The following is a 27,060-nucleotide window of genomic DNA, read 5'->3' as shown; positions in this document are numbered from 1 at the left end:
AACACAATATAGCAAATACATATATATTCCTTGAAAATTAGGGTGGTCACAAAGGAATGAAGTACTAAGATACAAAACCTCTAATACGTTTGAGTCAAACTGAAAAATAATCATTCCCGTTTTCCCACAGTTAAACTAATTTTATAAATACCATTACATTTTTTCCCAGCAAGACTCATCATATTTTTTTTTTTTTTTTCCCCAGTACGCGGGCCTCTCACTGTTATGGCCTCTCCCGTTGCGGAGCACAGGCTTCGGACGCGCAAGCTCAGCAGCCATGGCTCATGGGCCCAGCCGCTCTGCAGCATGTGGGATCTTCCCGGACCGGGGCACAAACCTGTGTCCCCCGCATCTGCAGGCGGACTCTCAACCACTGCGCCACCAGGGAAGCCCCGGGCTTTGTTGTTGTTGTTGTTTTGCTGTACGCGGGCCTCTCACTGTTATAGGCTCTCCCGTTGCGGAGCACAGGCTCCGGACACGCAGGCTCAGCGGCCATGGCTCACGGGCCCAGCCGCTCCGCGGCATGTGGGATCTTCCCGGACCAGGGCACAAACCCGTGTCCCCTGCATCGGCAGGTGGACTCTCAACCACTGCGCCACCAGGGAAGCCCTCGAGTTTTTTTTTTTTAATTGAAGTACAGTTGATTTACACTGTTGTTAGTTTCTGGTGTACAGCAAAGTGATTCAGTTATACATATTATTTTTCATATTCTTTTTATTATAGGGTATTACAAAATATTGAATATAGTTCCCTGTGCTATACAGTAGGACCTGTTGTTTATTTTATATATAATGGTTTGTCATGTAGCAAGAAAACAAAGATATATAAGTTTAATCCCAATATCTCTGACATTCCTCATCTAGGGCAACTCAACTCTTTTCTTCCAAGATATAACCATACTAGACTTTGCAGATAACCTTGCACTATCATTATACACAAAAACACATTATGACTAACATCTCCATGCTCATGGAGGACACAAGTCTCTCAAAGGAAGAAACTCCTGGTTGTATTTATTATATAGATATGATTGGCCAAAAAGTTTAACATAAGCCAAAAGGAGAGAGTACACTGAGCACCAAAAGGTATAAAAGGCTCTCACCTTTGCAGAGTAATTACCCTCAAGTGTATCTGGAACTCATCTACCTGCCCTCAGGCTTTTTCTATAACACAGACACCAAGAGTTTAAAACGGCCCTTTCTGCCCCCCTTCCAAAATGTTGTAACCCTTTTGAAAGCTTTACTATCAGAAAAACCATCCGAATCTGTCATTAACAATCTGTACAGGACATTAAATTTTAGTGGGCTGGACTTTAGACTTTAACACCTTGTAAAAATGTTGAAATAAAAACTTATGCATTTTCAAAACACTTAAGAACATGTTAAACACCCAAGCACTTTAATTAATTGCCTAAAGACCGACTTGTAGAAACAAGTGCAAAAACCTAGGCGATAGGGACAGATCGTCCACCAGGGGGCAGCACACCCGGAATCTGACACACCTCTCACCACCATCTGTTCACGTATCACGTTTTTTGTTTTTGTTGTTTTTACCACAGGCTTCAGAAGGGCTGGGGAAAGACCTAGGTCAAAGTTTTAACGTTTTTTTCTAAGAGGTTCTACATCATACACATACACCTACATTTAGCATGTTCTACTGATAATGAAATCCGGAACACATCTTAAACGTAAGAGTATCAGTTACAGGGAATTCCCTGGCATTCCAGTGTTTAGGACTCTGAGCTCTCACTGCCGAGGGCCTGGGTTCAACCCCTGGTGGAGGAACTAAGATCCCACAAGCCCCCACGGTGAGACCAAAAAAAAAAAAAGTTACAAGTATTCAGGATAGTAAATACCTTCCCTATAGATTTATCTGCTGGACGTCATTAAAATATTTACTCCTATGTTTATAACTTTAGGTATTTGGGGACTTGGGAAAGCTTTAAATATGTAGTGGGTAAATTTTTAAAACTAGCTACAGATTTCTATCTTCATTCTCATACAAGCATAAAAAGCAACAGGAAAAATACTATATATGCAGCTTGGTCTATCTTTCCAAGAGCCTATATAAATTCAGAGTCATAACAGTTATGAGGTCAAACAAATAGCTTCAAAACAACCAACCAGAACCAGATCTGATTTACTTGTAACAACACACATACCTTAAAATTCTGTAGATTAAATATATCTCTCTCTATATATAGATATATATATAATTTCAGAATCTTAACAGCTCTCATGTCTTCCAAGAAACTGCAAATTACCTAAGCAGACCGTCTGAAAAACTCAGCCCAGCTATGCATTTAAAGTTACTGCCAATTACGACAATAGCTAAAAATGTTAATGTACATATCATTCTTTTTTTTTTTTTTTTTTTTTTTTTTTTTGCGGTACGCGGGCCTCTCACTGTTGTGGCCTCTCCCGTTGCGGAGCGCAGGCTCAGCGGCCATGGCTCACGGGCCCAGCTGCTCCGCGGCATGTGGCATCTTCCCGGACCGGGGCACGAACCCATGTCCCCTTCATCGGCAGGCGGACTCTCAACCACTGCGCCACCAGGGAAGCCCTATCATTCTTATAAATTTGCTTTCTTAATTTAATAAGATTACTATAAAATGTTGATCGTGGGCTTCCCTGGTGGCGCAGTGGTTAAGAATCCGCCTGCCGATGCAGGGGACTCGGATTCAAGACCTGGTCCGGGAAGAACCCACATGCCGCGGAGCAACTAGGCCCGTGCACCACAACTACTGAGCCTGCGCTCTAGAACACGTGAGCCACAAGAGAAGCCACCGCAATGAGAAGCCTGCGCACCACAACGAAGAGTAGCCCCCGCTCACCGCAACTAGAGAAAGCCCGCACAGAGCAATGAAGACCCAACGCAGCCAAAAATAAATAAATAAAATAAATTTAAAAGTAAATAAATAAAATGTTAATCTCTCAAAATTTTAAGTTAACGCTTTCCTGTCTCTCTGGCACCTGGGCACACTGGTCATTGGCAGGACTCAACATAAGTTGAAAGAAAACAAAACTGCAAATGAGCCATAGAAGTTTGAAAATGCAATCTCTTGAAGAAGATTTATTATCAATTGGCTCTGGATTAAAGGCATCTTGGAAATTTTTAAGTTTTGCGCAATCAGTAATTTAAAACTTTATTTTCAAATATCTCAATTCTTAGCATTTTTTGTTTTCTTCATTATTGGAATAACAAGAAATATACATACACAAACTCAGACTTTGCTGAGACCAATTCCAGATTCTAAAAGGTTTTAGTGTTTCAAATTTAATCAAAAGTTAAATATTTGTTTTAGGTATTCTGATGTTATAAAAATATCCATCTAGTCCTTTGATAAATATAGAGATTTAGAGTGGCAGTATTTAAACCAAATTAAAAATTACAATGAAACTAGCTAACCAGAATTTTATATCTGACCAAACCATTCAGAAGTTTAGTGAAATTTTAATTTAATAAAATTAATTAAAGTTAAAATTTAAATTAATAAAATTTAAAACTTGTTTTGAAAAAGTTAAATACTAATACCCATATGAAAAGCTAACATACACAAAACTAAAACGTGTCAGATCTACATATTTATACAGTATAAACAGTAATATTTTAAAATAAACTTAATAAACTGTTTAAAATTCAAGACCACTAATCTTAGATATATTATGCAGTAATGAATTACTAGCTGTAATTCTATTATGAGATGCTTAGTAACATTTAATTATGTAGTTTATTTAAGACCTATTAAACAAGTCTATAAATTCAGAATCAGCCAGACTGATGTTCACTAAATGTCTTAGACTTCCATTTGGAATTAAAACACACCATTATTTCATTTGTGAAAAATTTATTAATGTAACTTCACTTTAAAATATTTATATTAACAGTTTAAAAACTAAAAATAATTTCCTTCTTTAAAATCCTGAACTATTATCTTTTAACTTGCAAATCAGTTTCAGTATTTTCCAGAGTATTTTAATAAGTTTTCTCTGGAAAAACCCTAACTTTAAAAATAAACAGCCGTTTGGGAATCCAAAAAAGCAGTTTAAGAACACCATTTTAAAAGAAGAAAAAACTAAAATATTAGAAGTAAAATTAAAGGTTTTAAAGATTTTTAAAGAAATTTTTACAAACAAAAAAGTTGGGGGAAAAAAATCAGAATTAAATTTAGAGCACTGAACTAGTTCCAGTTAATCTAATACATTATGTACATGCTATTTAAAAGGACTACTCTGAGGTTTTTCAGAGGTTTGGTGGCTTTTTTGTTCTTTTCTAATTTTTGGTTTAACATTGCACAACACATTTCTTCGTTCCGTAACTGATGATGGGGTAAACCACATGCTGGAGTTTTCAGAAAATTAGAATCATCTATAACAAGTACTAATAATGAAACGTAACATACTGTTAATATTCTATTCATAACAAACACATTTAAACAAGCTTTAATGAATCTGCAGCCCAGATATGAGTAAATATACTTTACTCCTGACTCAACACTCCACTATTTTAATAGTATTGAACATACTATATTATCATGATATTCCCCCCTCCCAGCTTCCAAAGCACCTTTAAAACTGTTCTTTAAAACTTCAAAATGGTAAGGGGCAGAACTAAACTATACTTTTCTAAAAAGTATGCAATCGTAGATTCTTGTGTATGTATACAAGTCTCCTCCCCAACACAACAAAACCACAAGAAACTACAAAGTGGGTGCATTTGGGGAAGGAGAAAAAGATCATTTCAATCATTTCAATGGTTTAAACTTTGCCATGTATACTATGGTTTTTTTTTTAATCTTCCAGCTTTTTAAATTACCATAGAAAAAACAAGTTTTGCTCGATCCTTGTGGGTGTTCTGTATACAATACAGTATCTCAAAGAAAAATAGTTTAAGATACATTTGATTTTAGTGTGCATACCACTCACCAACAGATCTAAGATTAAACAGGAACATTTTTTCCAGTTGTTATTTTTCTCTTCCCACACCTGTTTTTCCACAAACTGAAAATACACATTATATTACATTATAATTTACCTATAGTTAAATTATAATATCCATGAGATATTTTATATTCTCTTTTTGAACCAAGTCTTCAAAATCCAGTGTGTATTTTACACAGACATCTCAGTTTGGACTAGCCACATTTCGACTGCTTGATAGCCACATGTGGCCAGTGGCTGCCCTAGTGGGCAGGCGCAGTCCTAGACCCTAAGCTTCACAAGAGCAAGTTCTTGTCTTCTGTTCACTTCTGTCTCCCAAGAACCTAAAGCAGTAGCTGGAATGTAATAAACACTCAACAATTTGTTGAATGGATCATTTAAAAACTGCCAAGATCAACAAAACAAAGCCATTTAAAAAAGAAAACTTAATGGCAAGCTACCAAGCTTTCTCAAACCAATAAAAATATAAGAAATGGAAAAGACTTGTGAAATACCTTGAAAGGTCATTGTTGTATTTAATTCTTGAAAAGAAAAGAATCATTGCCTAGGGGCTTCCCTGGTGGTGCAGTGGTTAAGAATCCACCTGCCAATGCAGGGGACACAGGTTCGAGCCCTGGTCTGGGAAGATCCCACATGCCGCAGAGCAACTAAGCCCATACACCACAGCTACAAAGCCTGCGCTCTAGAGCCCGTGAGCCACAACTACTGAGCCTGCGCGCCACAACTACTGAAGCCCGCACGCCTACAGCCCGTGCTCCGCAACAAGAGAAGCCACCACAATGAGAAGCCTGAGCACCGCAACAGAGTATCCCCCACACGCGGAGAAAGCCCACGTGCAGCAACAAAGACCCAACGCAGCCAAAAATAAATTAATTAATTAAATTTAAAAAAAAAAATCACTGCCTGAGAGAAGAAAACTACTTCTCCTGCGATAGGAACAAAACTAGTTATTTTCTAAATTTAACTAACTTACATAGGGCAAGGAAAGCTGGCTGAAATGTGTCAGAGGCTTGACTCTTTACTTGGTCATCCTTACAAATACAATGAATCAGCACAAGCTTCCAGCCTCAAAACATCAAAACTGTCAAATGAAACTTTGATGGTGCTCTTAGATTCTAGTTAGTTTTCTCTAACATTTTAGGAATAACCAAAGGTTATCATACTGAAGGCCATTCATTTTCTTAGGCAAGACTTGTACTCATCATGTAGGGTTCACTTTGGTTTGAGGAACTTAAAGCCTAACTGTGGCTGCCCAAACGCCCAAACTCACTTCATTTTGCTCATGCACGTTGAAATGCTCCCTAACTATTTGTCTCTTATACACCTAGATTTCTCTTTTGTGTTTAGTTTCTTATATTTTTTTCCATTTTTTTTTTCTCTTCCCACACCTGTTTTTCACAAACTGACTTGTGTAAAATTCCCTCTCAAGGCTAACATGCCATGGAGTTGAATAAAATCCTCAGTTGCTCTTGCCATCTGTTGTGTTATGATGTAAATACACATTCACAGGAATACCTAATCCAAATAATTTCAAACATCACATTACCGTAGAGCAGCAATTCCCAACATACAGCATGTGGACTCCTGGTTGCGGGGGGGGGGAGGGGGGGGGCAGTCCCTGAGACATTTTCAAAGAGGTACAAGAAGTCAAAACTATTCCTATAATACTACTAAGATGTTATTTGGGTCTTTCACCGTGTCGACATTTGCCCTGATGGTGCGAAAACAATGGTGGGTAAGCTGGCTGGCACCTTAGCATGAATCAAGGCCATGGCACTAACCTGTGGTACTCATAATCATTGTATTCTTCACCGGCACTTGCAGTAAAAGTTAATTCATTTCATTTTTAAATGTCCTTAAAGAAACAGTAAAAATTATTAATTTTCTTAAATAACCCTTGAGTACACATCCTGTTAATATCTATGTGAAGAGAAGGGCAGTACACATGAAGCACTTGGGCTACCTAACATGGTTGTCTGCAGAAAAAGCACTGTGCAAGAGTGAACCAGCCACATTTCACAGAGCGCCATTTTTACTTGAAAGAGCTATACACTAACTGTGGTTATTTAAGATTGAATGTCTGGCGGACATTTTCTCAAAAGAGAACAACATCAACCAGTTAATTCAAGAAAAACTAACAGCATTTGTTGCCAATGACTGAATTTAAGCTTTTAAGTAAAAATCAGAATTTCAGCAAAAATATCTACCACCTTGAACTTTGACAGTTTCCCAATACTTCGGGATAAAAATGCAAGAGAGACCAATGGATTTTTGTTTGTTTGTTTTACTGTGCTTTGCTTTAGTGCACTTTGCAGATTTTTTTTTTTACTTGCCTTTTTTTTAATGGAATTGTATGGTATTGGTACAAAACAAGAAATATAGATCAATGGTACAGGATAGAAAGCCCAGAGATAAACCCACGCACATATGGTCACCTAATTTATGACAAAGGAGGCAAGAACATACAATGGAGAAAAGACAGCCTCTTCAATAAGTGGTGCTGGGAAAAATGGACAGCTACATATAAAAGAATGAAATTAGAACACCACCTAACACCATAAACAAAAATAAACTCCAAATGGATTAAAGACCTAAATGTAAGATGGGACACTATAAAACTCTGAGAGGAAAACATAGGAAAAACACTTTGACATAAACCACAACAAGTTCTTTTTTGACCCACCTCCTAGAGTAATGAAAATAAAAACAAAAATAAACAAATGGGCCCTAATGAAACTTAAAAGCTTTTGCACAGCAAAGGAAACCATAAACAAGATGAAAAGACAACCCTCGGAAGGGAAGAAAATATTTGCAAACGAAGCAACTGACAAAGGATTAATCTCCAAAATATACAAACAGCTCACGGAGCTCAATATCAAAAAAACAAACAACCCAATTAAAAACTGGGCAAGAGACCTAAATAGACATTTCACCAAAGAAGATATACAGATGGCCAAGAAGCACATGAAAAGCTGTTCAACATCACTATTAGAGAAACGCAAATCAAAACTACAATGAGGTATCACCTCACACCTGTCAGAATGGCCATCATCAAAAAATCTAGAAACAAGAAGAAAAAAAAAAAAAAGAAAAAAAAAATCCAGAAACAATAAATGCTGGAGAGGGTGTGGAGAAAAGGGAACCCTCTTGCACTGTTGGTGGGAATGTAAATTGATACAGCCACTATGGAGAACAGTATGGAGGTTCCTTAAAAACTAAAAATAGAACTACCACATGACCCAGCAATCCCACTACTGGGCATATACCCTGAGAAAACCATAATTCAGAAGGACACATGTACCCCAATGTTCATTGCAGCACAGTTTACAATAGTCAGGACATGGAAACAACCTAAATGTCCAATGATAGATGAATGGATAAAGATGATGCGGTACATATATATACAATGGAATATTAGCCATAAAAAGGAACGAAACTGGGTCATTTGTAGAGATGTGGATGGACCTAGAGTCTGCTATACAGAGTGAATAAGCCAGAAAGAGAAAAACAAATACTGTATATTAACACATATATGTAGAATCTAGAAAAATGGTACAGATGAACCTATTTGCAGGGCAGGAATTGAGACACAGACATAGAGAACGGACATGTGGACACAGGTGGGGAAGGGGAGGGTGGGATGAATTGGGAGATTAGGATTGACAATATATACACTGCCATGTGTAAAACAAATAGCTAGTGGGAACCTGCCGTATAGCACAGGGAGTTCAGCTTGGTGCTCTGTGATGACCTAGATGGGTGGGATGGGGGGAGTGGGAGGGAGGTCCAAGAGCCAGGGGATATAGGTATACACATAGCTGATTCACTTCATTGTACAGCAGAAACTAACACAACATTGTAAAGCAATTACTCCAATAAATTTTTTTTTTTATTTAAAAATTGGGCTTCCTTGGTGGTACAGTGGCTAAGAATCTGCCTGTCAGTGCAGGGGACATGGGTTCGAGACCTGGTCCGGGAAGATCCCACATGCCGAGGAGCAAGTAAGCCTGTGTGCCACAACTACTGAGCCTGCGCTCTAGAGACCAAGAGGCACAACTACTGAGCCTACGTGCCACAACTACTGAAGCCGGTGCGCCTAGAGCCCATGCTCCACAAGAGAAGCCACCGCAGTGAGAAGCCCGCGCGCCACAGAAAGAGTAGCCCCTGCTCGCTGCAACTAGAGAAAGCCTGCAGGCAGCAAGGAAGACCCAATGCAGCCAAAAATAAATAAATAAATTTATTTTTTATAAAAATCTACCCTCTAAAGCTCAAAAATGAGTAAATTCAAAATGTTCCAGACAGTCAAATTAAGGCTAGGGATCCTCTTTGCTTGGAAAGTAGACAATGGTGAAAGTTCCAGATTACCTAATACCTATTAAAATGTAATGAGTGATATAACAAAACCTAAAAGTTTATCTGCATGTATTTTGGACTCCCACCCAAAGACCTTTTCACCAAGTCCTGCCTAGTGATTTCAACTCCTTTACAATACTGTTGATTAAAACTATGCTTACAGACCACACAAAACTACGAAGACTAGGTTGTGTTCCATAATACTTGAAGGGTATTCACATTTTAAGTTCTAACAGATACTCCCAAATGGCATGCCAAGAAGTCTTTGCCAATTTACATTCTAGCCGTTTGAGTGCCCATTCCTACACACTCTTGCCAACACCAGGTATTACCAATCTTGTTCATTTTTCCCAACTTGATAGGCAAAAATGCCATTACAATTGGCATTTGCCTAATGACTAGTGAGATAGGGTATCTTTTCCTAAGTAGATTGGCCTTTCAGATAACCCCTTCTGAACTGCTGCTTATCCTTTGTACATTTTTGTAGTATGTTGTCTACCTTTTTGAGATTAACAGGAGTTCTTTATCTCCTAGTCTTTTTTTTTTAAATAATATGATCTCTCTTAAGAGAATTTCCTAACTAGACACATTTTAGGGATGCTACGACCTACATATCCAGACATAAAGTACAAACTTTTTTTTAATACAAATTCTTAACTTATTCACAATGCATAACTCATACTCTACAAAGAAGTGTGAAACATTGCTATGTATCTGTACATGTGAGAGCAAACTATGGGATTAAGCAGGAGTAGATACACTCAACTCTTATTTTCAATCTCCACTTGTAAATACACAAGTTTACTAATATGAGACACCACCACTTAGGTGTCAGATACTCCAAGAAGTCCTTTACAAACATTACCGTTTAATTCCCAACAACCTCGTGCAATAAGTTTTATTGCCCCTATTTACAGATAAGCGGAGAAATCCAGAGTAGCATCAGTTTGCCTGGGATCACAGAGAGGAGCAAGGATTCTAACTGACGTCTGTGTGATTCGAAGCAAGATACCACTGACCCTCCCAACAGTTTGTGTACTGCTGCCCCTAATTTTGCTCAGTTAATAGTGTGTGCACAGTGGGATCTAAAATATGACACAAATGAACCTACCTACGAAACAGACCCACAGACAGAGAACAGACTTGTGGTTGCCAAGGGGGTGGGGGTGGGGGATGGAGTGGGAGGTTGGGATTAGCAGATGCACACTATTATATATAGAATGGATAAACTGTAAGGTCCTACTGTATAGCACAGGGAACTATATTCAGTATCCTGTGATAAACCATAATGGAAAAGAATATAAAAAATAATGTATATGTATAACTGAATCACTTTGCCGTACAGTAGAAATTAACATTGTAAATCAACTATACTTCAATTTTAAAAAAATTATAAAAGTAAAAAACTGGGAGAGAAATGGGTAAAGAAGGTAAAAGGTAATACAAGAACATTGATCTCATCATTTTAGTCTAGGGAGGGAGGGAGATATCATCTAAACTGACAAAAAAATAGAAGACTAAGTACACGTCAATAAAAAATTAGTAGATCTAAGAAAGAAATGGAAGATCTAGGAGTTGTCTTGTTGACGCTCGGAGAATGTTGCTCTTTATGGCTGAGCAGGTATTTCTGCTGATGGGGGAGGTTTGGTCAATGCCTAATGCAGATACACAATGCACAGTGCGGGGAGAGGGGAGGCCACAGGGCAGAGAACATTTTTTTATGTTTAAATTTTCCTGGGAATTCCCTGGCAATCCTGTGGTTAGGACTCCACGCTCTCAGTGCAGAGGGCCCAGTTCGATCCCTGACTGGGGAATTAAAAGTCCCACAGGCCACGGGGCATGGCCAAAAAATAAAAATTACAATTAAAAAATAAATTTTTCTTGCCTTGCTTAAAAAAAAAAAATAGTGTGTGCACATAGAAGGGTCTCATTTTCCTCCAAAGGTTCATTATATCATTTGAGATGTCTTAATAAAATCAAATAATACCAGGTGGTTTGATCATTACCATTGACTAAAACTATGGCTGTCATAACTGACCTTAAAAAAGCGGCACAGGCTCAGTCAGCCTTACTACAAGGTTCCTAGGCCTCTCACGATTTACCCTAGTCACCCTGTCAGAGGGTGTCCTGGGAACAGCTCCATGCCCCATGTAACGTTCTGGGGCACAGCCGTTTCCAGGAAGCACTTAAGAGGTAAAAGCAGCTGAACATAATCGCTGGTGAGCAGATCCCCAAATTAACCCAAGCATCAAGTCTTGCATGAGATGATCCCAAATAACCATCTGCTAAATGACATTAACTAAACTGAGTGAACCCCTAAAGTTAAACGCATGAAGAATCAGATCTCCTGAGCCCAGCAGAACACGGGGTGCCCTTGCTGCCCCTCTGGGCTCAGACTCCACCACAATCCTGCCTCACACTCAGGCCTCTCTAACTCCGAACAGCTTGCCATTCCCCCGCACACACCAGGGTATTTCACACTTACATGCCTTGCCTCCTGCTGTCTCTTCTGCCTTTCCCATCCCCACTGCACAGTTAGCCTCAGTTGCCTTCACATGCCTTGCTCTCTGAACCTATGCCTGGCTGGCTGCACCAACACTCAGCTAAGCCCAATGCGCCTCCTGTGTTTCTGGGGCATCCCATATATACCTCATGATGTATTTACCACTTCTCTACCTGCAGAGATATTAATCCACCTCTGGGATCACTGGCACTGTGAGCCACTGTTAGTGCTGAAAACAAAAGTATCACTCAGGGATGGACACAGAACAAAGTACAAGTCACTATACTCCATGTACTTTTCTTTAGAACAAGTATCTTATTCACCTTTCTAGCCCCTGAAACCTAGTATCGAACTGCCTACAAGCACAGGTGCTCCATCTATGCTTGTTAAACTAAAAATATTTTATAAGCCATAAGGAATGAATTCACTTCTGAAACTCAAAAACAATGCAGAAATAGGTAAATTTGCACACCAAAAATACAGAAATTAAAATTTTCAACCACACTTATCTCTCCAAAGAAAAGCAAGAGCTTCTCCATTTTTGTAAGAACAGCTGAGTTTAAAAAAGTAGTAAACATTTGGGGATCACTGGAAAGAACTCTATCATCATCATAGGTTTTCTTAAATAAGCTCGCCAATCATCATCTGCCCAGCTCCAGTGGCAAGCTGAGTAGGACTTTGTTTTGAAAACTAATTCTTTTTGTTGTTGTTGTTTTTTGTTGTCTTTGCTTATTTTGCTTTGAAAACTAATTCCTAATCAAATTTCTCCTCAAAATATTATTTAGTAAAGCTCCCACTGCAAGTAAGTATTGTTAGTTTCTGAGGTAAGATCCAAAATTCAAGGTGGTAAGTATAAGAGAACATAAACTTCAGGTATTCGAACTTTAAGTTTTCAGAATTTAATCTTTATAGCTTTTGAGTTAATTTTTACATGCAAGGGACAGAAATGAATCGGGACCTAAACTTGTGAGAGTCAGCAGAACATCCATAGTAGAAAGAATAAGGCTGTTCCTAGAATGATACAGTCCTCCATGCTTGAAAAGACCGTTTTATGGGCTTCCCTGGTGGTGCAGTGGTTGAGAGTCCGCCTGCCGATACAGGGGACACGGGTTCGCGCCCCAGTCCGGGAAGATCCCACATGCCGCGGAGCGGCTGGGCCCGTGCGCCATGGCCGCTGGGCCTGTGCGTCCGGAGCCTGTGCTCCGCAACGGGAGAGGCCACAACAGTGAGAGGCCCGCGTACCGCAAAAAATAAAAATAAAAATAAAAGTAAACTTACGTTTTCGGCAGAGCACTTCCAAATTTAAATGTGCATGTCTTTTGACATAGCAATTTTCAGTCTAAGAATTTACCTTAGAGAAATATCCAACCAAGCTTCCCTGGTGGTGCAGTGGTTAAGAATACACCTGCCAATGCAGGCAACATGGGTTCGAGCCCTGGTCCGGGAAGATCCCACATGCCACAGAGCAAATAAGCCTGTGCACCTCAACTACTGAGCCTGCGCTCTAGAGCCCACGTGCCACAACTACTGAAGCCCGCGCCACAACTACTGAAGCCCATGCGCCTAGAGCCCGTGCTCTGCAACAAGAGAAGCCACTGCAATGAGAAGCCCGCGCATAGCAACGAAGAGTAGCCCCCGCTCGCCACAACTAGAGAAAGCCCGCACATAGCAACAAAGACCCAACTCAGCCAAAAATAAATACATTTATTAAAAATATATATATATCCAACCAAGAGTCCTATGACATACATATACTTATGCTCCACTGAAATCACTATGAAAAGAACATTTAAATTGTTGCAACTATTTATATTGTTGCAATGCAACTTGGTTTAAGGAGAGTGAACTATTTGCACCTACACTGAAGATTCTTCAGGATACATTATTTAGTAAAAGCACAAAAAATAAACAGTATGATTTGATTATTAAATTAAAAAGTGTGGATACATGCACAGAAAAATTTCTGAAAACTAATATACCAAGTTACCAGCTATAAGACATGGGAAATACATGGGGATAGGGAGGATTAAAGAACAAATATTTTCACATTTTCATAATTCATGTGTTTCGAATTAATTTACATGTATACATTTGTTAAGAATTCATCAAAATGTTTAATATTCATATACTCTATCATACCTAGGTTATACCTTAATTTTTTTTAAGTAATACATACTCAATGAAGATAAAAACAAAAAGACACCACCCAAAGATTTCTACTTTTATGAGCCCACATCCCAAACAGAACAAAAATTTTTCATATTTCTGTTATCACCACCAAATGTAATATACATCCAGCCTTCACATTTGAATCTCAAGAGGAAAAAATGTAACAGCTGCCATGGGAGTGACTACTGGGTGATGCTCTATTGATGCTTTATACACATCCCCAAGATCCTATGAGGCATCCTTTCCATTCTAACCTCCCAGATTTGATTTCCTCATCCTTAAACATTTATCATCATGAATTCAGAAAGTAGAGCTGGGATTCAAACCCAGATGTAACATTCTTCTGGCTACACCCTTCAGTTCAACAAGAGCACATGAGGCAAGCATCAGGGCTCCTCATCAAGATGTTTCAGTACGGGCTTCCCTGGTGGCGCAGTGGTTGAGAGTCCACCTGCCAATGCAGGGGACACGGGTTCATGCCCCGGTCCGGGAGGATCCCACACGCCTCGGAGCGGCTGGGCCCGTGGGCCATGGCCGCTGAGCCTGCACGTCCGGAGCCTGTGCTCCGCAACGGGAGAGGCCACAACAGTGAGAGGCCCGCGTACCGCAAAAAAAAAAAAAAAAAAAAATATATATATATATATATATGTTTCAGTACGATTTCCTCCTCCTACTCTCTCCCAATCCTTAGTATTCCAAGTTTAAGAGACTTCTTTCCGCAAGGCAGGATCCTACTAAACTTGGTAACAAGGCGGGACAACCAGGCACCATGGACTCCACACAGGACACCTCTACCTCCTCTGCCATCTAAAACACATGCTGTGAATCACAATCACCTGCCTAGGATAAAGCCATGGCATCTACCTCCTCATGCCCTCTGTTCTACTCTCATATCTCCTTAGGCCCCCTCCAACTTCCCTGCAATTCATTTATACTAAGATGAAGCTGCTTAAAAAAACAAAACAAAAAAACCTTCAAGGAAAAAGTAGTCTCATTTTCTGTCTTAAAACAGGATGTCCGGATATTTTTATTCTGCAGTAAGCCCCGGATTCCAGACTACCTGTACCTGTCTTTTTCCTGCAGGAAGACAATAAATCAACCCTTCAAAGAAGCCAAACAAGATTTCTTTTTTCTTCAGAGAAAGCAAGAAACAGGACATCTCTGCTCCAACTTGCCACTGCAAACAAGATCAGGCTGCTGTGTAAGCTACTTTTTGAGGATTTGACAACTTTAAATGGGAGAAATGAAGACAGGGCAGAGTCACAGGACCTGGAAATGGGTTCTACTAATCACCTGCAGTGCCATGGGCAAGTCACTTCTTCTCCCAGGGCTTTACGGAAAATCCTTTGGTAAAGCAACTAATACCATTTTTAAAAAACCCTATTGTGCTATCTCATTTTTATTAGTTTTCTCTCTTAAAATAGTAGGTGTTTAACACATTCTGAAGGTAGCATTCTATTAATTAAAGGACTTGCATAGACAAAGAAAGTCTTAAAAGAGTTATTCAGACCAAGTCACCTGTCTCAAAACAAAGTGCTCTAACCTATCACCTTGTTTTGGTGACTCCTGTGGCCAAAGACAGCATTCATAATTTGAGAAGGAGGCTACTTTACCAGGGACCAGATTTTTTAATATGCAAAAATGAGAGAATTTAGGGCACTTCAAGGGTTTCTTATATTTCTTATAACTTAAATTTTATTAATAAAATGGACGGAATGCTTTATTCAAGTATAGTAAAATAACAAAGTGATTAAAGTATTTTAAACCTCGCCCATAATATTCAAAAATATTGTGGCCATTAGTTTCAGCCTTTGCTTGTCTTTAATCAAGTATTTAGACAAGCGCATAGAAGCACTGGACTTTGCACTGTTTTGGAACCAAATATGTACTAATAAAAAGCAGAATGGGTTGTCCACGGGAAAGTGAGCTCACAGTCACCAGAAGGGTGAAAACAGACGCCAGAGGGTAGGTCAACTGTTACCAACAAGTCTTGTCCACTGAACAAGAGGAGGATCTACTAACCTTAGGAGCCGCTTCCATCTCTAGCAACTTATAAATAGAACATACTTATAGATGTTTCTGGAACATAAAAAAAAAAAAACAACTAAGAGCCTAATAAATGAATTCTGGATGAAAGGCTGTATTCCAGGTTGCTCCAAAATTTGTAAATCGCTCTCCATTTATTTACAGCACAGCCAGAAGGCTGAGACTTAACACCGCTCCCACTCACTTTTTCATCCATCTAAAGCACAAACTCTCAGTGATACTCTACACAGTTGATTACTTTCCTTCTCCACAGGCTTTCTTCACTTCTCTCCCAGAAACAGTTCGCTGTGCTTGACTTCCGCTAATCACTGACCTCCTTCCCTCTCCTCTGCTGGTCCTTCCTTCCTCCTAGAGCTCCAGGCTCAGTTCCTTGATGATCTTGTCCAGTTCCATGATTTCAATACTACAAGCTAATGAAGCCTCTGATGCTCACCTCCGCTTCCTACCTTCTCCTGGGCTCCAGACCAATATATCCAACTACCTGCTTGACGTCATCATTTACATTTCTAATAGGCATTAGAAACAAAATATGCCAAAAGTAAAGCTCCTGACTTCCACCCAAGAACCTGTTTGTCTCACAATACTCTCCATCTGGGTCAATGGCACCACCTTCCAACCAGTTGTTCTGGTCAAAAAACCTTGTCATCCTTTCCTCTTCTCACACCTCTCATCCAATCCATCAGCAAACCCTATTAGCTGTTCTGTAGAAATAAACAGAGACTGACCACTACTCGTTACCTCAAAAGTTAACACCATGCTCTCTTACCAGCATATTACAAGGGGACTGGCTCCCCATTTCTAGCGCTAAATGCTATTTTCAGGTATTTTATGTTCTAAGTATTTTCAAGCCTAAACACTCCCCTCCTTCAATTTGTGGAAGATCTACAAAGATGGCCACCATCAATTCCTCCTCTGTGTACATACATGCCACTCCACCATCAAGAGAGGGAAGCTATTTCCACATCCCCCTTGAACCTGTCCTGGCCTCGTGGCCTGCCTTTATCAGTAGAATGGGATTAAAAGCAACAACGTGCCAATTCTGCATCTAGCCTTTAAGAGGCCCCGCAGCTTCTGATTTCACTTGCGGTAGCCAGCCAGGGGCCACTACTGAGTGATGAGATACCGAGTAGAGAAAGATGACCTGGATAAGCACCAAGAGGCCAGACATGTGAGTGAAGTCTTCTTGGACCTTTTAGCCCAGCTTAGTAAATGACTCAAAATGATACCACGTGGAAGAGAACTAACCACCTAACAGACCCATATGACCACAGGAAAAAGTAAGTTGCTTTCAGAGGGCTGCGGTAGAGAACTGAAACATCATAATGACAATGGAATCAACATCCTAAACAACTAAGTGATAATGGCCGATATTCTAAGGACTCAGGCCTCGTTCAGCTTAGAGTTCCACTAGATTTTTAACAGGATTTTTTTTTTTCATTTCAAAGTTTGGTTTGAGGAAACAATAATTCCATAATTTCAAACCTTTTCCTAATCAAGTTAAATGGTCTCAGCATAATTCTCTCAAACACATAATTTATGTACTATGGACTCCCCTTCAGGGAAACAAAATTCCTATACTGTATTGATATTTATTATAGCTGTGTTTATTTACCAAATACTTACCAAACAGCAATTTCAGACCACGATAAATTTTAATAGAACACCGAAAACTGTTTGCAACCAGCTTTCAAGCAAAACTCTGTAGTCAAAGCCCATTTGTAAACATCAGATTTATGGGGCAGAGATCTTAAGTAAACATGCCAATCCAGGGACTTCCCTGGCAGTCCAACCGTTAAGACTTCACACTTCCAATGCAGGGGTCACGGGTTCAATCCCTGGTCGGGGAACTAAGATCCCACATGCCATGTGGCCAAAACAAAAACAAAAACAAAAACAAAACAAACAACAACAAAAACTTCTATGCCTGTGGTGACTGTTACACAACTCTGTAAATATACCAAAAATCACTGAATTGCACAAGTAAAGCAAGTGAATTGTATGGTATGTAAATTATAACTCAATAAAAATTTTTAAAAATAAAAATGCCAATCCTATCCCTTGGTCACTGCTCCCACACTGCCACCTCCTGTCTTATGACTCTAGAAGCTTGAATCAGAGTCAACAGTTGATAAAGGAAACTCAGCTAAGAATAGCACAGACTCTCTCCTTCCTCCCAGACGAAACCAACCACCAGCGTTCCTGAATGGATAATTCACTTTTCAAAATTAGTTACTGCTAGAAAAGTTGCTGTCTGAATGCTGCGAAAGACTATTAAAATGGAGTTGCTTCAAAATATATATCAAGGTGGCTCAACAGCTTCACTTTAATACAAAATCCCAGACCTATAACAACACATGAACTACAATAGTGTGGCTCACAAAAGCATTTCAAAGTACGGCAAAGATCATGTCCCTCTTGCTGACTGCCCAAAAGAGGTACACGTGCAAAAGCAACTGAACTACCATACTACAGAAAAGAAATACAAGTCAAGTTCCTTACAGGGAAAAGCCCAGCTCTCTGCAATTCCAAAATATATTTTTAAACCTTAGCTGGTAACTCATTTATTTCAAGCAGAATGCAAAACTCAGAACAAAATATGCCTCCTGTTAGTTTATTATAATGGCATTTGGCGTGAACAGAGAATGTAAGTCATCACACAAATCAAAAGGAAACCAGAAACAGAAGCCAAGATTCTCAGTTCCCACTGGCTCCAGGCACATGTCACGTTTTCATAACGTCTTCCTTGTTATCATGGACAGCCACACAGAAGCTACTTATCAACATTTTTTTAAAATTCTAATAAAGTGAGAAAGAAAAGTGAGAAAACTTTCTCAAACCGTACTGAGAAAACAACGTGAAATCAAGAAAAATCTCATTGGCTACAACCACTTAAGCAGTCATGCATTACTGATCTTAAACCGAGCACTGCAAAGATAACCTTGCCTATGATTCTTTACCAGCCGTGAAAGTTTCCTAACATTCAGAATCTCAGGGCTATGCATGTTTGAGAAATTTCCCTAATTCACAAGATTCACCTGTACCACCACTGATAAACCAAGGGCATACCTGTTAAAATATTTAGCATTAGAAACAGCTTTTACCATCCTGAGACAACAGGGTCTTATGCCCTGGCTAATGGGCACATGGCTAGTCATGGCACCATCCTATTCTATACTTAACAGCTTTTAAAAGGCAGCACTAGCTTTTAAATGGCCATTTAAAGTAAGATATATTTAAAACCACAGTAATTTTTATACATGCTCTACCCCATTTATATGCTAAACATAAGATTCTAATACGGAAATAAGCTGTTCATTTTATTTCCTTCTTTTTTTTTTTTTTTTTAATTTTAAGGAAGCAAGAAACAAAGACATTTGAGCTTAGGCACCACAGTCTGTTTTAACGGATCCTTCCTGGAAAAATATTAACTATGATATCCCACTATTTTTTCTCTTTCATTCAAATATGTTTTGGCTACGTACAATTCTAATCAAGGCCAAGAGCTAAATCATGAGGAAGTTTAAGCTAGAAAAAGCTGGAAAATACACAAATTCTCATAATTTAAAAAAGTAATGGAAAACGAATTAAACCACCATCCGCTCAGTTCCCCAGCGTCAGCAACTTTCCTGTTACCTCTCCCATGCCCAAAGCCCACGACATAACAAAAAGGAAATCGGCGCTATTTACAAAATCATATAGGGGCACACCAAGGTTCCCCAAGATACCAGTGACTCTTCCAACCAAAGTCAGCCACCGTCTTCCAAAGTCAAAACAATTTTCACACCCACCCTCACCCCCAAGGAGGGAGGGAAATTTTTTTTTTAAAGCTTATACCTCCAGAGTGAAGCCAAGTCTTCATGTGCTGTATCTTTTATATCTGGAACAAAAAGTACAACACTATCACTGGTACTCAGTGCAATCTTCTCTTCATTCTGGATGCACGGGACCTCAAACTCTGTGAAGCACTGCTATAATCTTCCCCAACTGGGGGGTATCTGAATGCAGAAAAGCAACATTCCTTCCACATTCCCTTGTGACTTGGGTAATCAGCAGCTAGGCTTGGTCTAAACCAAACTCAACAATGCCCCTTCCTGAAATGGTCCCACCCAGCTTTGCTCCCCGTCAGAGTTGGGCCATCCTACCACGCATCAAATCCCCCCCTGGGCCTGCTCCCCTGTTTAGCTGCTGCAAGCCCATTGATCCATCTCAGAGTGCTGCCATAAGCATTCTTCTGCACCGGGCTCCCAGCATGCCTTGCACAGCAGGTATAAAGGTCACTGCTGCATATGTGGGTATGCCTGCCTCAGGTGCCCACATGATGACGGGATGGAATGCAATGACTGCTAAGCACAAAGAACTCCACCCAGAAGTCCAGCAGGCTCACTGGCAAGGGCTGGTCCGCGGCATTCAATTCACTGTCACCAGTACCACCTCTTGACCCTCCTATAGGTGCTGGGCATGTGGATCACGAAGGTGCCTTCTCTGCCCTCTCCCAAAGCCTATTCAGACAGTGGAACAGTCCAGATAAGGAAAACTACAACACAGTTCCAAGGTTCAGTTAGAACAAAATTGTGACATAGATTTCCGGCAAATCTCCCTGGGCAGGGCTTCCCCAGTAGCGCAATGGATAAGAATCTGCCTGCCAACGCAGGGGACACAGGTTCGATCCCTGATCCAGGAAGATCCCACGTGCCGCGGAGCAACTAAGCCCGTGTGCCACAACTACTGAGCCTGCGCTCTAGAGCCCGCGAGCCACAACTACTGAGCCCAGATGCCTTAGAGCCCATGCTCCACAACAAGAGAAGCCACCGCAATGAGAAGCCCGCATGCAGTAACGAAGACCCAACACAGCCAAAAATAAATAAGTGAAATTAAAATTAAAATTTTTTTTTAAAAATCCCCTGGCAGAGAAAGCAAGCTCTATGGTTGTTTTTAGCCATTTCTGTACAAGCAAAGGACTTACTTGATTGCTCTCTAAATCAGTTAAAAAAAAAAAAAATTGTCTCCAATGTACTCACTCCTATTTACTTTGCTAGTAAGACAATAACATTCAAAATCCTCAGCATTTTAATGCTAATGCAAATCAGCTACAAAATTTAATCTACATTGTTAATAAACTGAAGAAGTTTCCATTGATAAATACTTTCTGCCACTGGTAACATTTTACTTTATGTGATTTCCTAAGCAGCAACTCCTGTTTGCCATAAAGTAACAAGTAAACTAAGTATGTTTTTAGGTTGGGCAAAAGCCTTTAAGAATAAAACAGGCAGTCTATTAACCAGACAATGTTTTTAATTCCCTACACATGGGGGACAAATTCACACCAGCCTGGAGAAGGAAAATCAGGAGAGTAAAGCAAAGTTACTGCATTTACACACAGGTCAAGACACTTAATGTTTAAATTTAGAAACTCTCAAATGTTAAAATGCCTGTCCTTCAACACAACCATCTGCCTATTTCTTATTCAACATCTGAAGAAAATTAAGATACAGTGGCTAAACATGAAACCAATTAGAATTTGAAGAATGTGCTTACATTTTTTTCCAGTAGGTAAACAATTCAGACTATGCCTTTAACCTTTTTTTAAGGAGCTATGACTTCTCCCGCAATTTTTCAATTGTTTATTAAACTGAGATCAATTTAGATAGTTTTCAGTACACGTTCTATTGTTTTAGAAGCTTTTAAAAGAGAACTCCATTCTGCTATATAAAATAACTTGACCCCTACCAAAATTCCCAACTAGAACTAAATCTGGCCATGCCAAATCCCTTTCCAACTATCCTGATGAAAATTAAGTACATGAAGAGAAATCCACAAAAATCCAAACAGGCTGGCAAACAAAAACACAATTTGTAAAAGTGCTTTACCTGGAAGAGAGCTCAATCTAAAAATAGGCATAGGGGGTTTCCCTGGTGGTGCAGCGGTTAAGAATCCGGCTGCCAAGGCAGCAGACACGGGTTCGAGCCCTGGTCTAGGAAGATACCACATGCCGCGGAGCAACTAAGCCCATGCGCCACAACTACTGAGCCTGCGTGTTGCAACTACTGAAGCCCGCACGCCTAGAGCTCATGCTCCGCAACAAAAGAAGCCACCGCAAGGAGAAGCCCGCGCACCACAACGAAGAGTAGCCCCCGCTCGCCGCAACTAGAGAAAGCCCGCACGCAGCAACAGACCCAACGCAGCCGAAAATAAATAAATTAAAAAAATATATAGGCATAGGGACTTCCCTGGTGGCACAGTGATTAGGAATCCGCCTGCCAATGCAGGGGACACGGGTTCGATCCCTGGTCCGGGAAGATCCCACATGCCGTGGAGCAACTAAGCCTGTGCTCCACAACTACTGAGCCTGCGCTCTAGAGCCCGCGAGCCACAACTACCGAAGCCCACGTGCCACAACTACTGAAGCCCGTGCACCTAGAGCCTGTGCTCCGCACCAAGAAAAGCCACCGCAATGAGAAGCCCGCTCGCCACAACCAGCGAAAGCCTGCATGCAGCAGCGAAGACCCAACACAGCCAAAAATTAATTAATTTTAAAAAGAAACTCTCTTTAAAATAAAGTAAAATAATTTAAAAATAAATTTAAAAAATAAAAATAGGCATAGGATGACCTGTTAGGTAGCCATCTCTCCCAGCCAAGCACCAGGGAAATGCACAGCAAACCCTTTCCGCCCTCCAGCGTACACACCCTCACCAATATCTAACCAGACGCTCTCTGGCTGCCCTAGTTTAAATTAACTTCCAGCTTACTACTTGGCCCAGGTTGGGAGTGGGGGATGGGAGGGGGAAAGGAAGAAACTAACCCCACCTTGCAAAGCCCAGCAACGCATAAGCCAACACCAGCACCACCGGGAGGAAGCAGAGCCTTTCAAGTCAGAGCTACAGAGCCGGGATCTGGCCTGCTCTGGAGAAGGGAGCCATTTCTCCAAAATACTTAAGAGATTAAAACACAGTCTCCAAACATTCTGTAAACTGACACACTACATATGCTTTCCGAAAAGTGCAATCCCCCTTGTTTAAGTAGCAAAAATCTTCAGCCTTCTCCATCTCTTGGTGCTTATCTGTAAGCAAAAGTATTTTTTAAATGGGGGCGTTGGGGGGGAGTGGGGGGAAGGCCTGGAGACAAAGGCGGGTTTGCAGAAAGCTGTCTTACTTGCAGTGACTGAAAGGCGCTTCTGGGCAGGAGAAGCCCAGGCGTTCACTCACGTGTTCCAATCCCGGCGGGCGAGCTACCAGGGTAAAGGCAAATTCTTCTCCTCTCAGATGTGCGGACGGCCTCCCAGGCCTCTCAGACTCGTCGCCGCCAACTCGGGACAGAGAAGGAAAGGCACGCCACACCCGCGCGTGTCTGCAGCTGCTTCCGCCTATCCTGCACTTTCAGGTGGGGGGCGGCGGGCTGGAGCGGTCACCCATTGCCTCCTAATTCCCACAGATGCCCAGAAACTGCCCTTTGAGACTTTGATTTCCTGTTGCAGCAACTTGACCTACTCTGCCGGAGAACATGTAGCTGTGAGAGCTTCCTTAAGCGACTTTATTACCAGTAACAATAATCCAGTGGCAGGGGCCACAGACAAGTCGTCTATTCCTTCACAGCAGTACCAACACACATTCACACTCACACACACACACACCTGCCAGAAACTTTAGGGCAAAAGACGAGAAACGCCAAGTCATACAGCAACCCAATAACAGTAAAAGGAAAAGTTGTTTTCAGCTGTGTTGAGTCTCTCCTCCCAATGGTTGAGAACAGAATCAATGAGAACATAGTAAGTAAGCTCACCTTTGCCTTTTGGGGACCGAGTGCTCAACTTCTATGAGTTTCCCGTGCAGTTCCACTTTACCTGCGGACACACAAGAGGTGGAGGAGCAGTTGGCCCGGTTTAGCGGCTCTCTGGGCCCGAAGGACCCGCACAGCCTAAGCAGCGACACGAGTGGCCTCCTGAGACCCCGAAAGACACTCGGACGTGGCTCAAAGCCGAGAGAGAAACCGGCCCCGCGCGTGGGAAGCTGAGCCCCTGGAAGCTGCGTGTGTGTAACTTACAGATGGGTGGGAAGGGGGATCAACTGGCTGACCCACTACTTCGGGAACACTCTACCCGCCCCCCCCAACCCCGTCCGCTTCCCCAGAGACTCCAGAAGACAAGCTCGGGGGAAGGGGCTACGTGGGCTTTCTTCAGGAGGGGGCGCCCAGGCCCTTCTCCCGGGTTCAAGCCCAGGCCCGCCGGGAACTGGCAGTGAGCGGCGGGAAAGGCTCGAGGACCGCAAGGCAGGAGCGGCAAGAGCGAACGTCCAGAGGCGCAGCTCAGCACAGACTGCACAGCGCGCGAGGGACGGTGCAGCACCCGCCACCCCGAAAGCCATGTGGCTCGGAGTGGGACCTGAACACAGCCTTCCCCCCGGCGTCCCACCCCCGCGCGCCTCCCCGCCACGCACGGCCCCCCGCCCTCGCCGAGCGCTCCCCACCAGTCCCGGAGGCCGCGGCCCGAAGCCTGGCAGCCCGGCGCCACAGCGGGACTCGCTCCGAGGCGACCCGTGGTCGCCCGCGCCCACCTGCCCCTCTAGCTCGTTGTACGCGGGAAGGTCGAGCAAATAACCCGGGTCGCCCTCGCCCGCCTCCCGCAAGGTTGAGGGGAAGCGCGGGGCCGCCCGTGCTAGGCACCACCCGCGGCCTCGTTCGGCAGCCGGGTCAAGGCCACTTTGAGTTCTCCCGCGGCCGAGGTCTGGGGCGGGAGGGGAGGCAGCGAACCAACACCACAAATAACCGGCAGGGAGAGGAAGGAAGGAGCGAGAAACAGGCGTTCGCTCTCGGTCCCCAAGCAAGGCCCGGCGGGCCGGAGCCTGGAGCACGCGCCTGGGCCCGGGCGGGGCGCGGAGCGAGCACACCCCCCCCTTCCAGCCCCGCTCCCAGGCGCCACACAGTCCCCCACGCCTCCCCTCCGAGCCCGCGCCGGGGCTTTCTTGACAGCGCGTTCGCTCTCAGCCCTCAAAGCCCGGCGGGGGAGGGGAGCCGCGGGGGCCGGGTAGGCGCCCGGGCTGGGAGAAGGGCCCCGACCCACGCGTGCAGGCGCCCGGGCCTCGTCCCCTCTCCCCCGCCCGCCCAGGCCGGGGCCCTGTGTGGACAACCCCGTGTCAGCCGCGGCCCGACCCCGGCAGGCCCGGGCAAGAGGCGCGGAGCTGGGCAGGCGTCCCGGCGGAGCCCGGCCGGGGCCCACCTGAAAGCGCTTCGATGGCCTTGAGGGCCCAGCTCTCGTCCGGACAGTCCACAAACGCGTAGCCTGTCTTCACCAGGAAGGGTCCCGACACCGGGATCTTGGCGTCCTTGAAGATACTTTCCAGGTCCGAGGGGACGGCGTTCTCGCTGAGGTTTCCGATATACAGTTTGTTCATTGTGAAGAGCGGTTGTTTAAAAAAATTAAGAGAAAAACGAAAAATTAAAACCACCCACAGCGATGGATGGATCCGGCGGGTTTTGTTCCCCTTCTCTTCTCGCCGTTAAAATACAGACACACTAAGAACCAAGGACAAGAACGAGGAGCGAAAAATCAGATCCGAGGGTTTCTGTTTTTCCTTTTCTAGGTATTAAAAAAAAAGAAGAAAAGAAAAAGCCTTGCTACAACCCAAACGCATCAACGAGTCTTCCTAACTCGGAGGAGGAGGCGGGATTAGCGAGAAAAAGGAGGAGAGGAGGGAGGGGGGGAAACTACTTTTTGTCTCTTACTCCCCAACCCCTCTGGCATCGGCCAGCGGACTGTGAAAATATCACACTACGTGAGGGCAGGCGCCGCCTCCCCATAAAAAACCCAGAAGGGTGACTGGCAGGGGGGAGGGGAGAAGGGGTGGAGGGAGGAAGGCGCAGGAGGCGGAAAAAATCCGCTCCGAGTGTCCGGCTTTTTGAATGAGCCACGTGTTCAAACTACAAATCAACGTCTCACGTGAGGAATCCCAGCGCCTCAATTAGAGTGGGCTTCGCAGGAAAAAAAGAGCTAGCAGGAGGAGGAAGAGGGGGAGGGGAAACGAGATTGGGCGAGGGACCGTGAGAAGGCGAGGAGGAAGAGGGGCGGAAAATGCTAAAGGAGCCGCAGCCGAGGCATGGAGGGGAGCGCGGCCGGGGGAGCAGATTGTCACCACGGAGTTTAGAAAGGGTTATCTGGTCGGGGCGGATCCGGAGGGGGAGGGGAGGGGGAGGGGAGAAATATTGATTTTTTTTTTTTTTTAAATGAGATAGGAGTCGGGGTGCTAACTAGGCAATTCCTCAGCTCTATTTACCGGAGTTTTCAATGTTCGATTTTTAAAAAGAGGTAATTAACAAAGCCAAAGAGTCCCCATTCCGAACTCGCCTTGTGGCTTTGATGACACAAGTGTAACCTCGGCAAAGCCGCGAGCACCTTCCCAGGGCTGGCAGGGACGGAAACGCAATAAGGGGGTGTCTGGGTGGGTGGGTGCGGGCGGGAGAGGCGGGCAGACGCGCCCCACCCTGTGCACCCTTTACAGTCGCGGGCACCGGGGAAGTGGGGCGGCCCCGAGCCAGGGGGATGGGGGATGGGAGCCCGCGGCGTCCTGGGCGGGTGTCTGGGCGACACCTCCTCCGCCTCCGCCTGCGCTCGCGGTGGCTTTGGGCTTCGCGTTTGCCATTGGTTGCGCGATTCAGAAAAGGCTCCGGGATCAATGAGGCCGGGGGCGGGCTTGGCCACCGGTGGGGGAGGGGAGCGCAGGGGCCGAGGTTTCTGGCGTGGGGATGGGGGCGTCCCGGGCCTCGGAGGCCGGAGCCGAGAATTCAGAGTGGGAAAAGTCGGTATTTAAACGGAAACCATTTCTTCCTGTAGTTTCCAGAGGAGGAGGAGGAGTGGGGTAGGCTGGTACTTTTATTTAAAGAATTTTAGTTGGAGAACTTGGGACTCTTAAAACAGGAAGACCGCTCTGCGTTACCCCTAGGTGGTATTTGCACTCGAAAAATTGCTCGAGTCTCTTTCTGCTTCTTTTCTGCCCGCATTTGGCCATGAGAACCATTCATAATTTCCCCTGTGTGTAACGAGTACAATGGTGGGTGTGGGG

The 27,060-nt window shown here is 43.1% G+C and overlaps 1 protein-coding gene across 2 annotated transcripts in view; it reads right to left on the bottom strand.

Annotated features, from left to right (window-relative positions):
- IGF2BP3 (insulin like growth factor 2 mRNA binding protein 3) overlaps window positions 1-25,737 on the bottom strand; it is a 137,063-nt gene extending 111,326 nt beyond the window's left edge. For both annotated transcript variants that reach the window (XM_079931035.1, XM_079931036.1), the window contains exons 1-2: window positions 25,221-25,737; window positions 23,789-23,849 (exon numbers count right to left, since the gene is read on the bottom strand). In XM_079931035.1, the coding sequence (XP_079787161.1) occupies window positions 23,789-23,849; window positions 25,221-25,395 (236 nt within the window). In that variant the 5' untranslated portion in view covers window positions 25,396-25,737. The remainder of the gene's footprint in view (window positions 1-23,788; window positions 23,850-25,220) is intronic.
- Window positions 25,738-27,060: the final 1,323 nt, after the last annotated feature.

This window comes from Stenella coeruleoalba (genome assembly GCF_951394435.1).
Source record: "Stenella coeruleoalba genome assembly, chromosome: 9".
In the NCBI taxonomy this organism is placed as follows: domain Eukaryota; kingdom Metazoa; phylum Chordata; class Mammalia; order Artiodactyla; family Delphinidae; genus Stenella; species Stenella coeruleoalba.
This window is presented reverse-complemented; position numbering and strand designations above follow the sequence as displayed.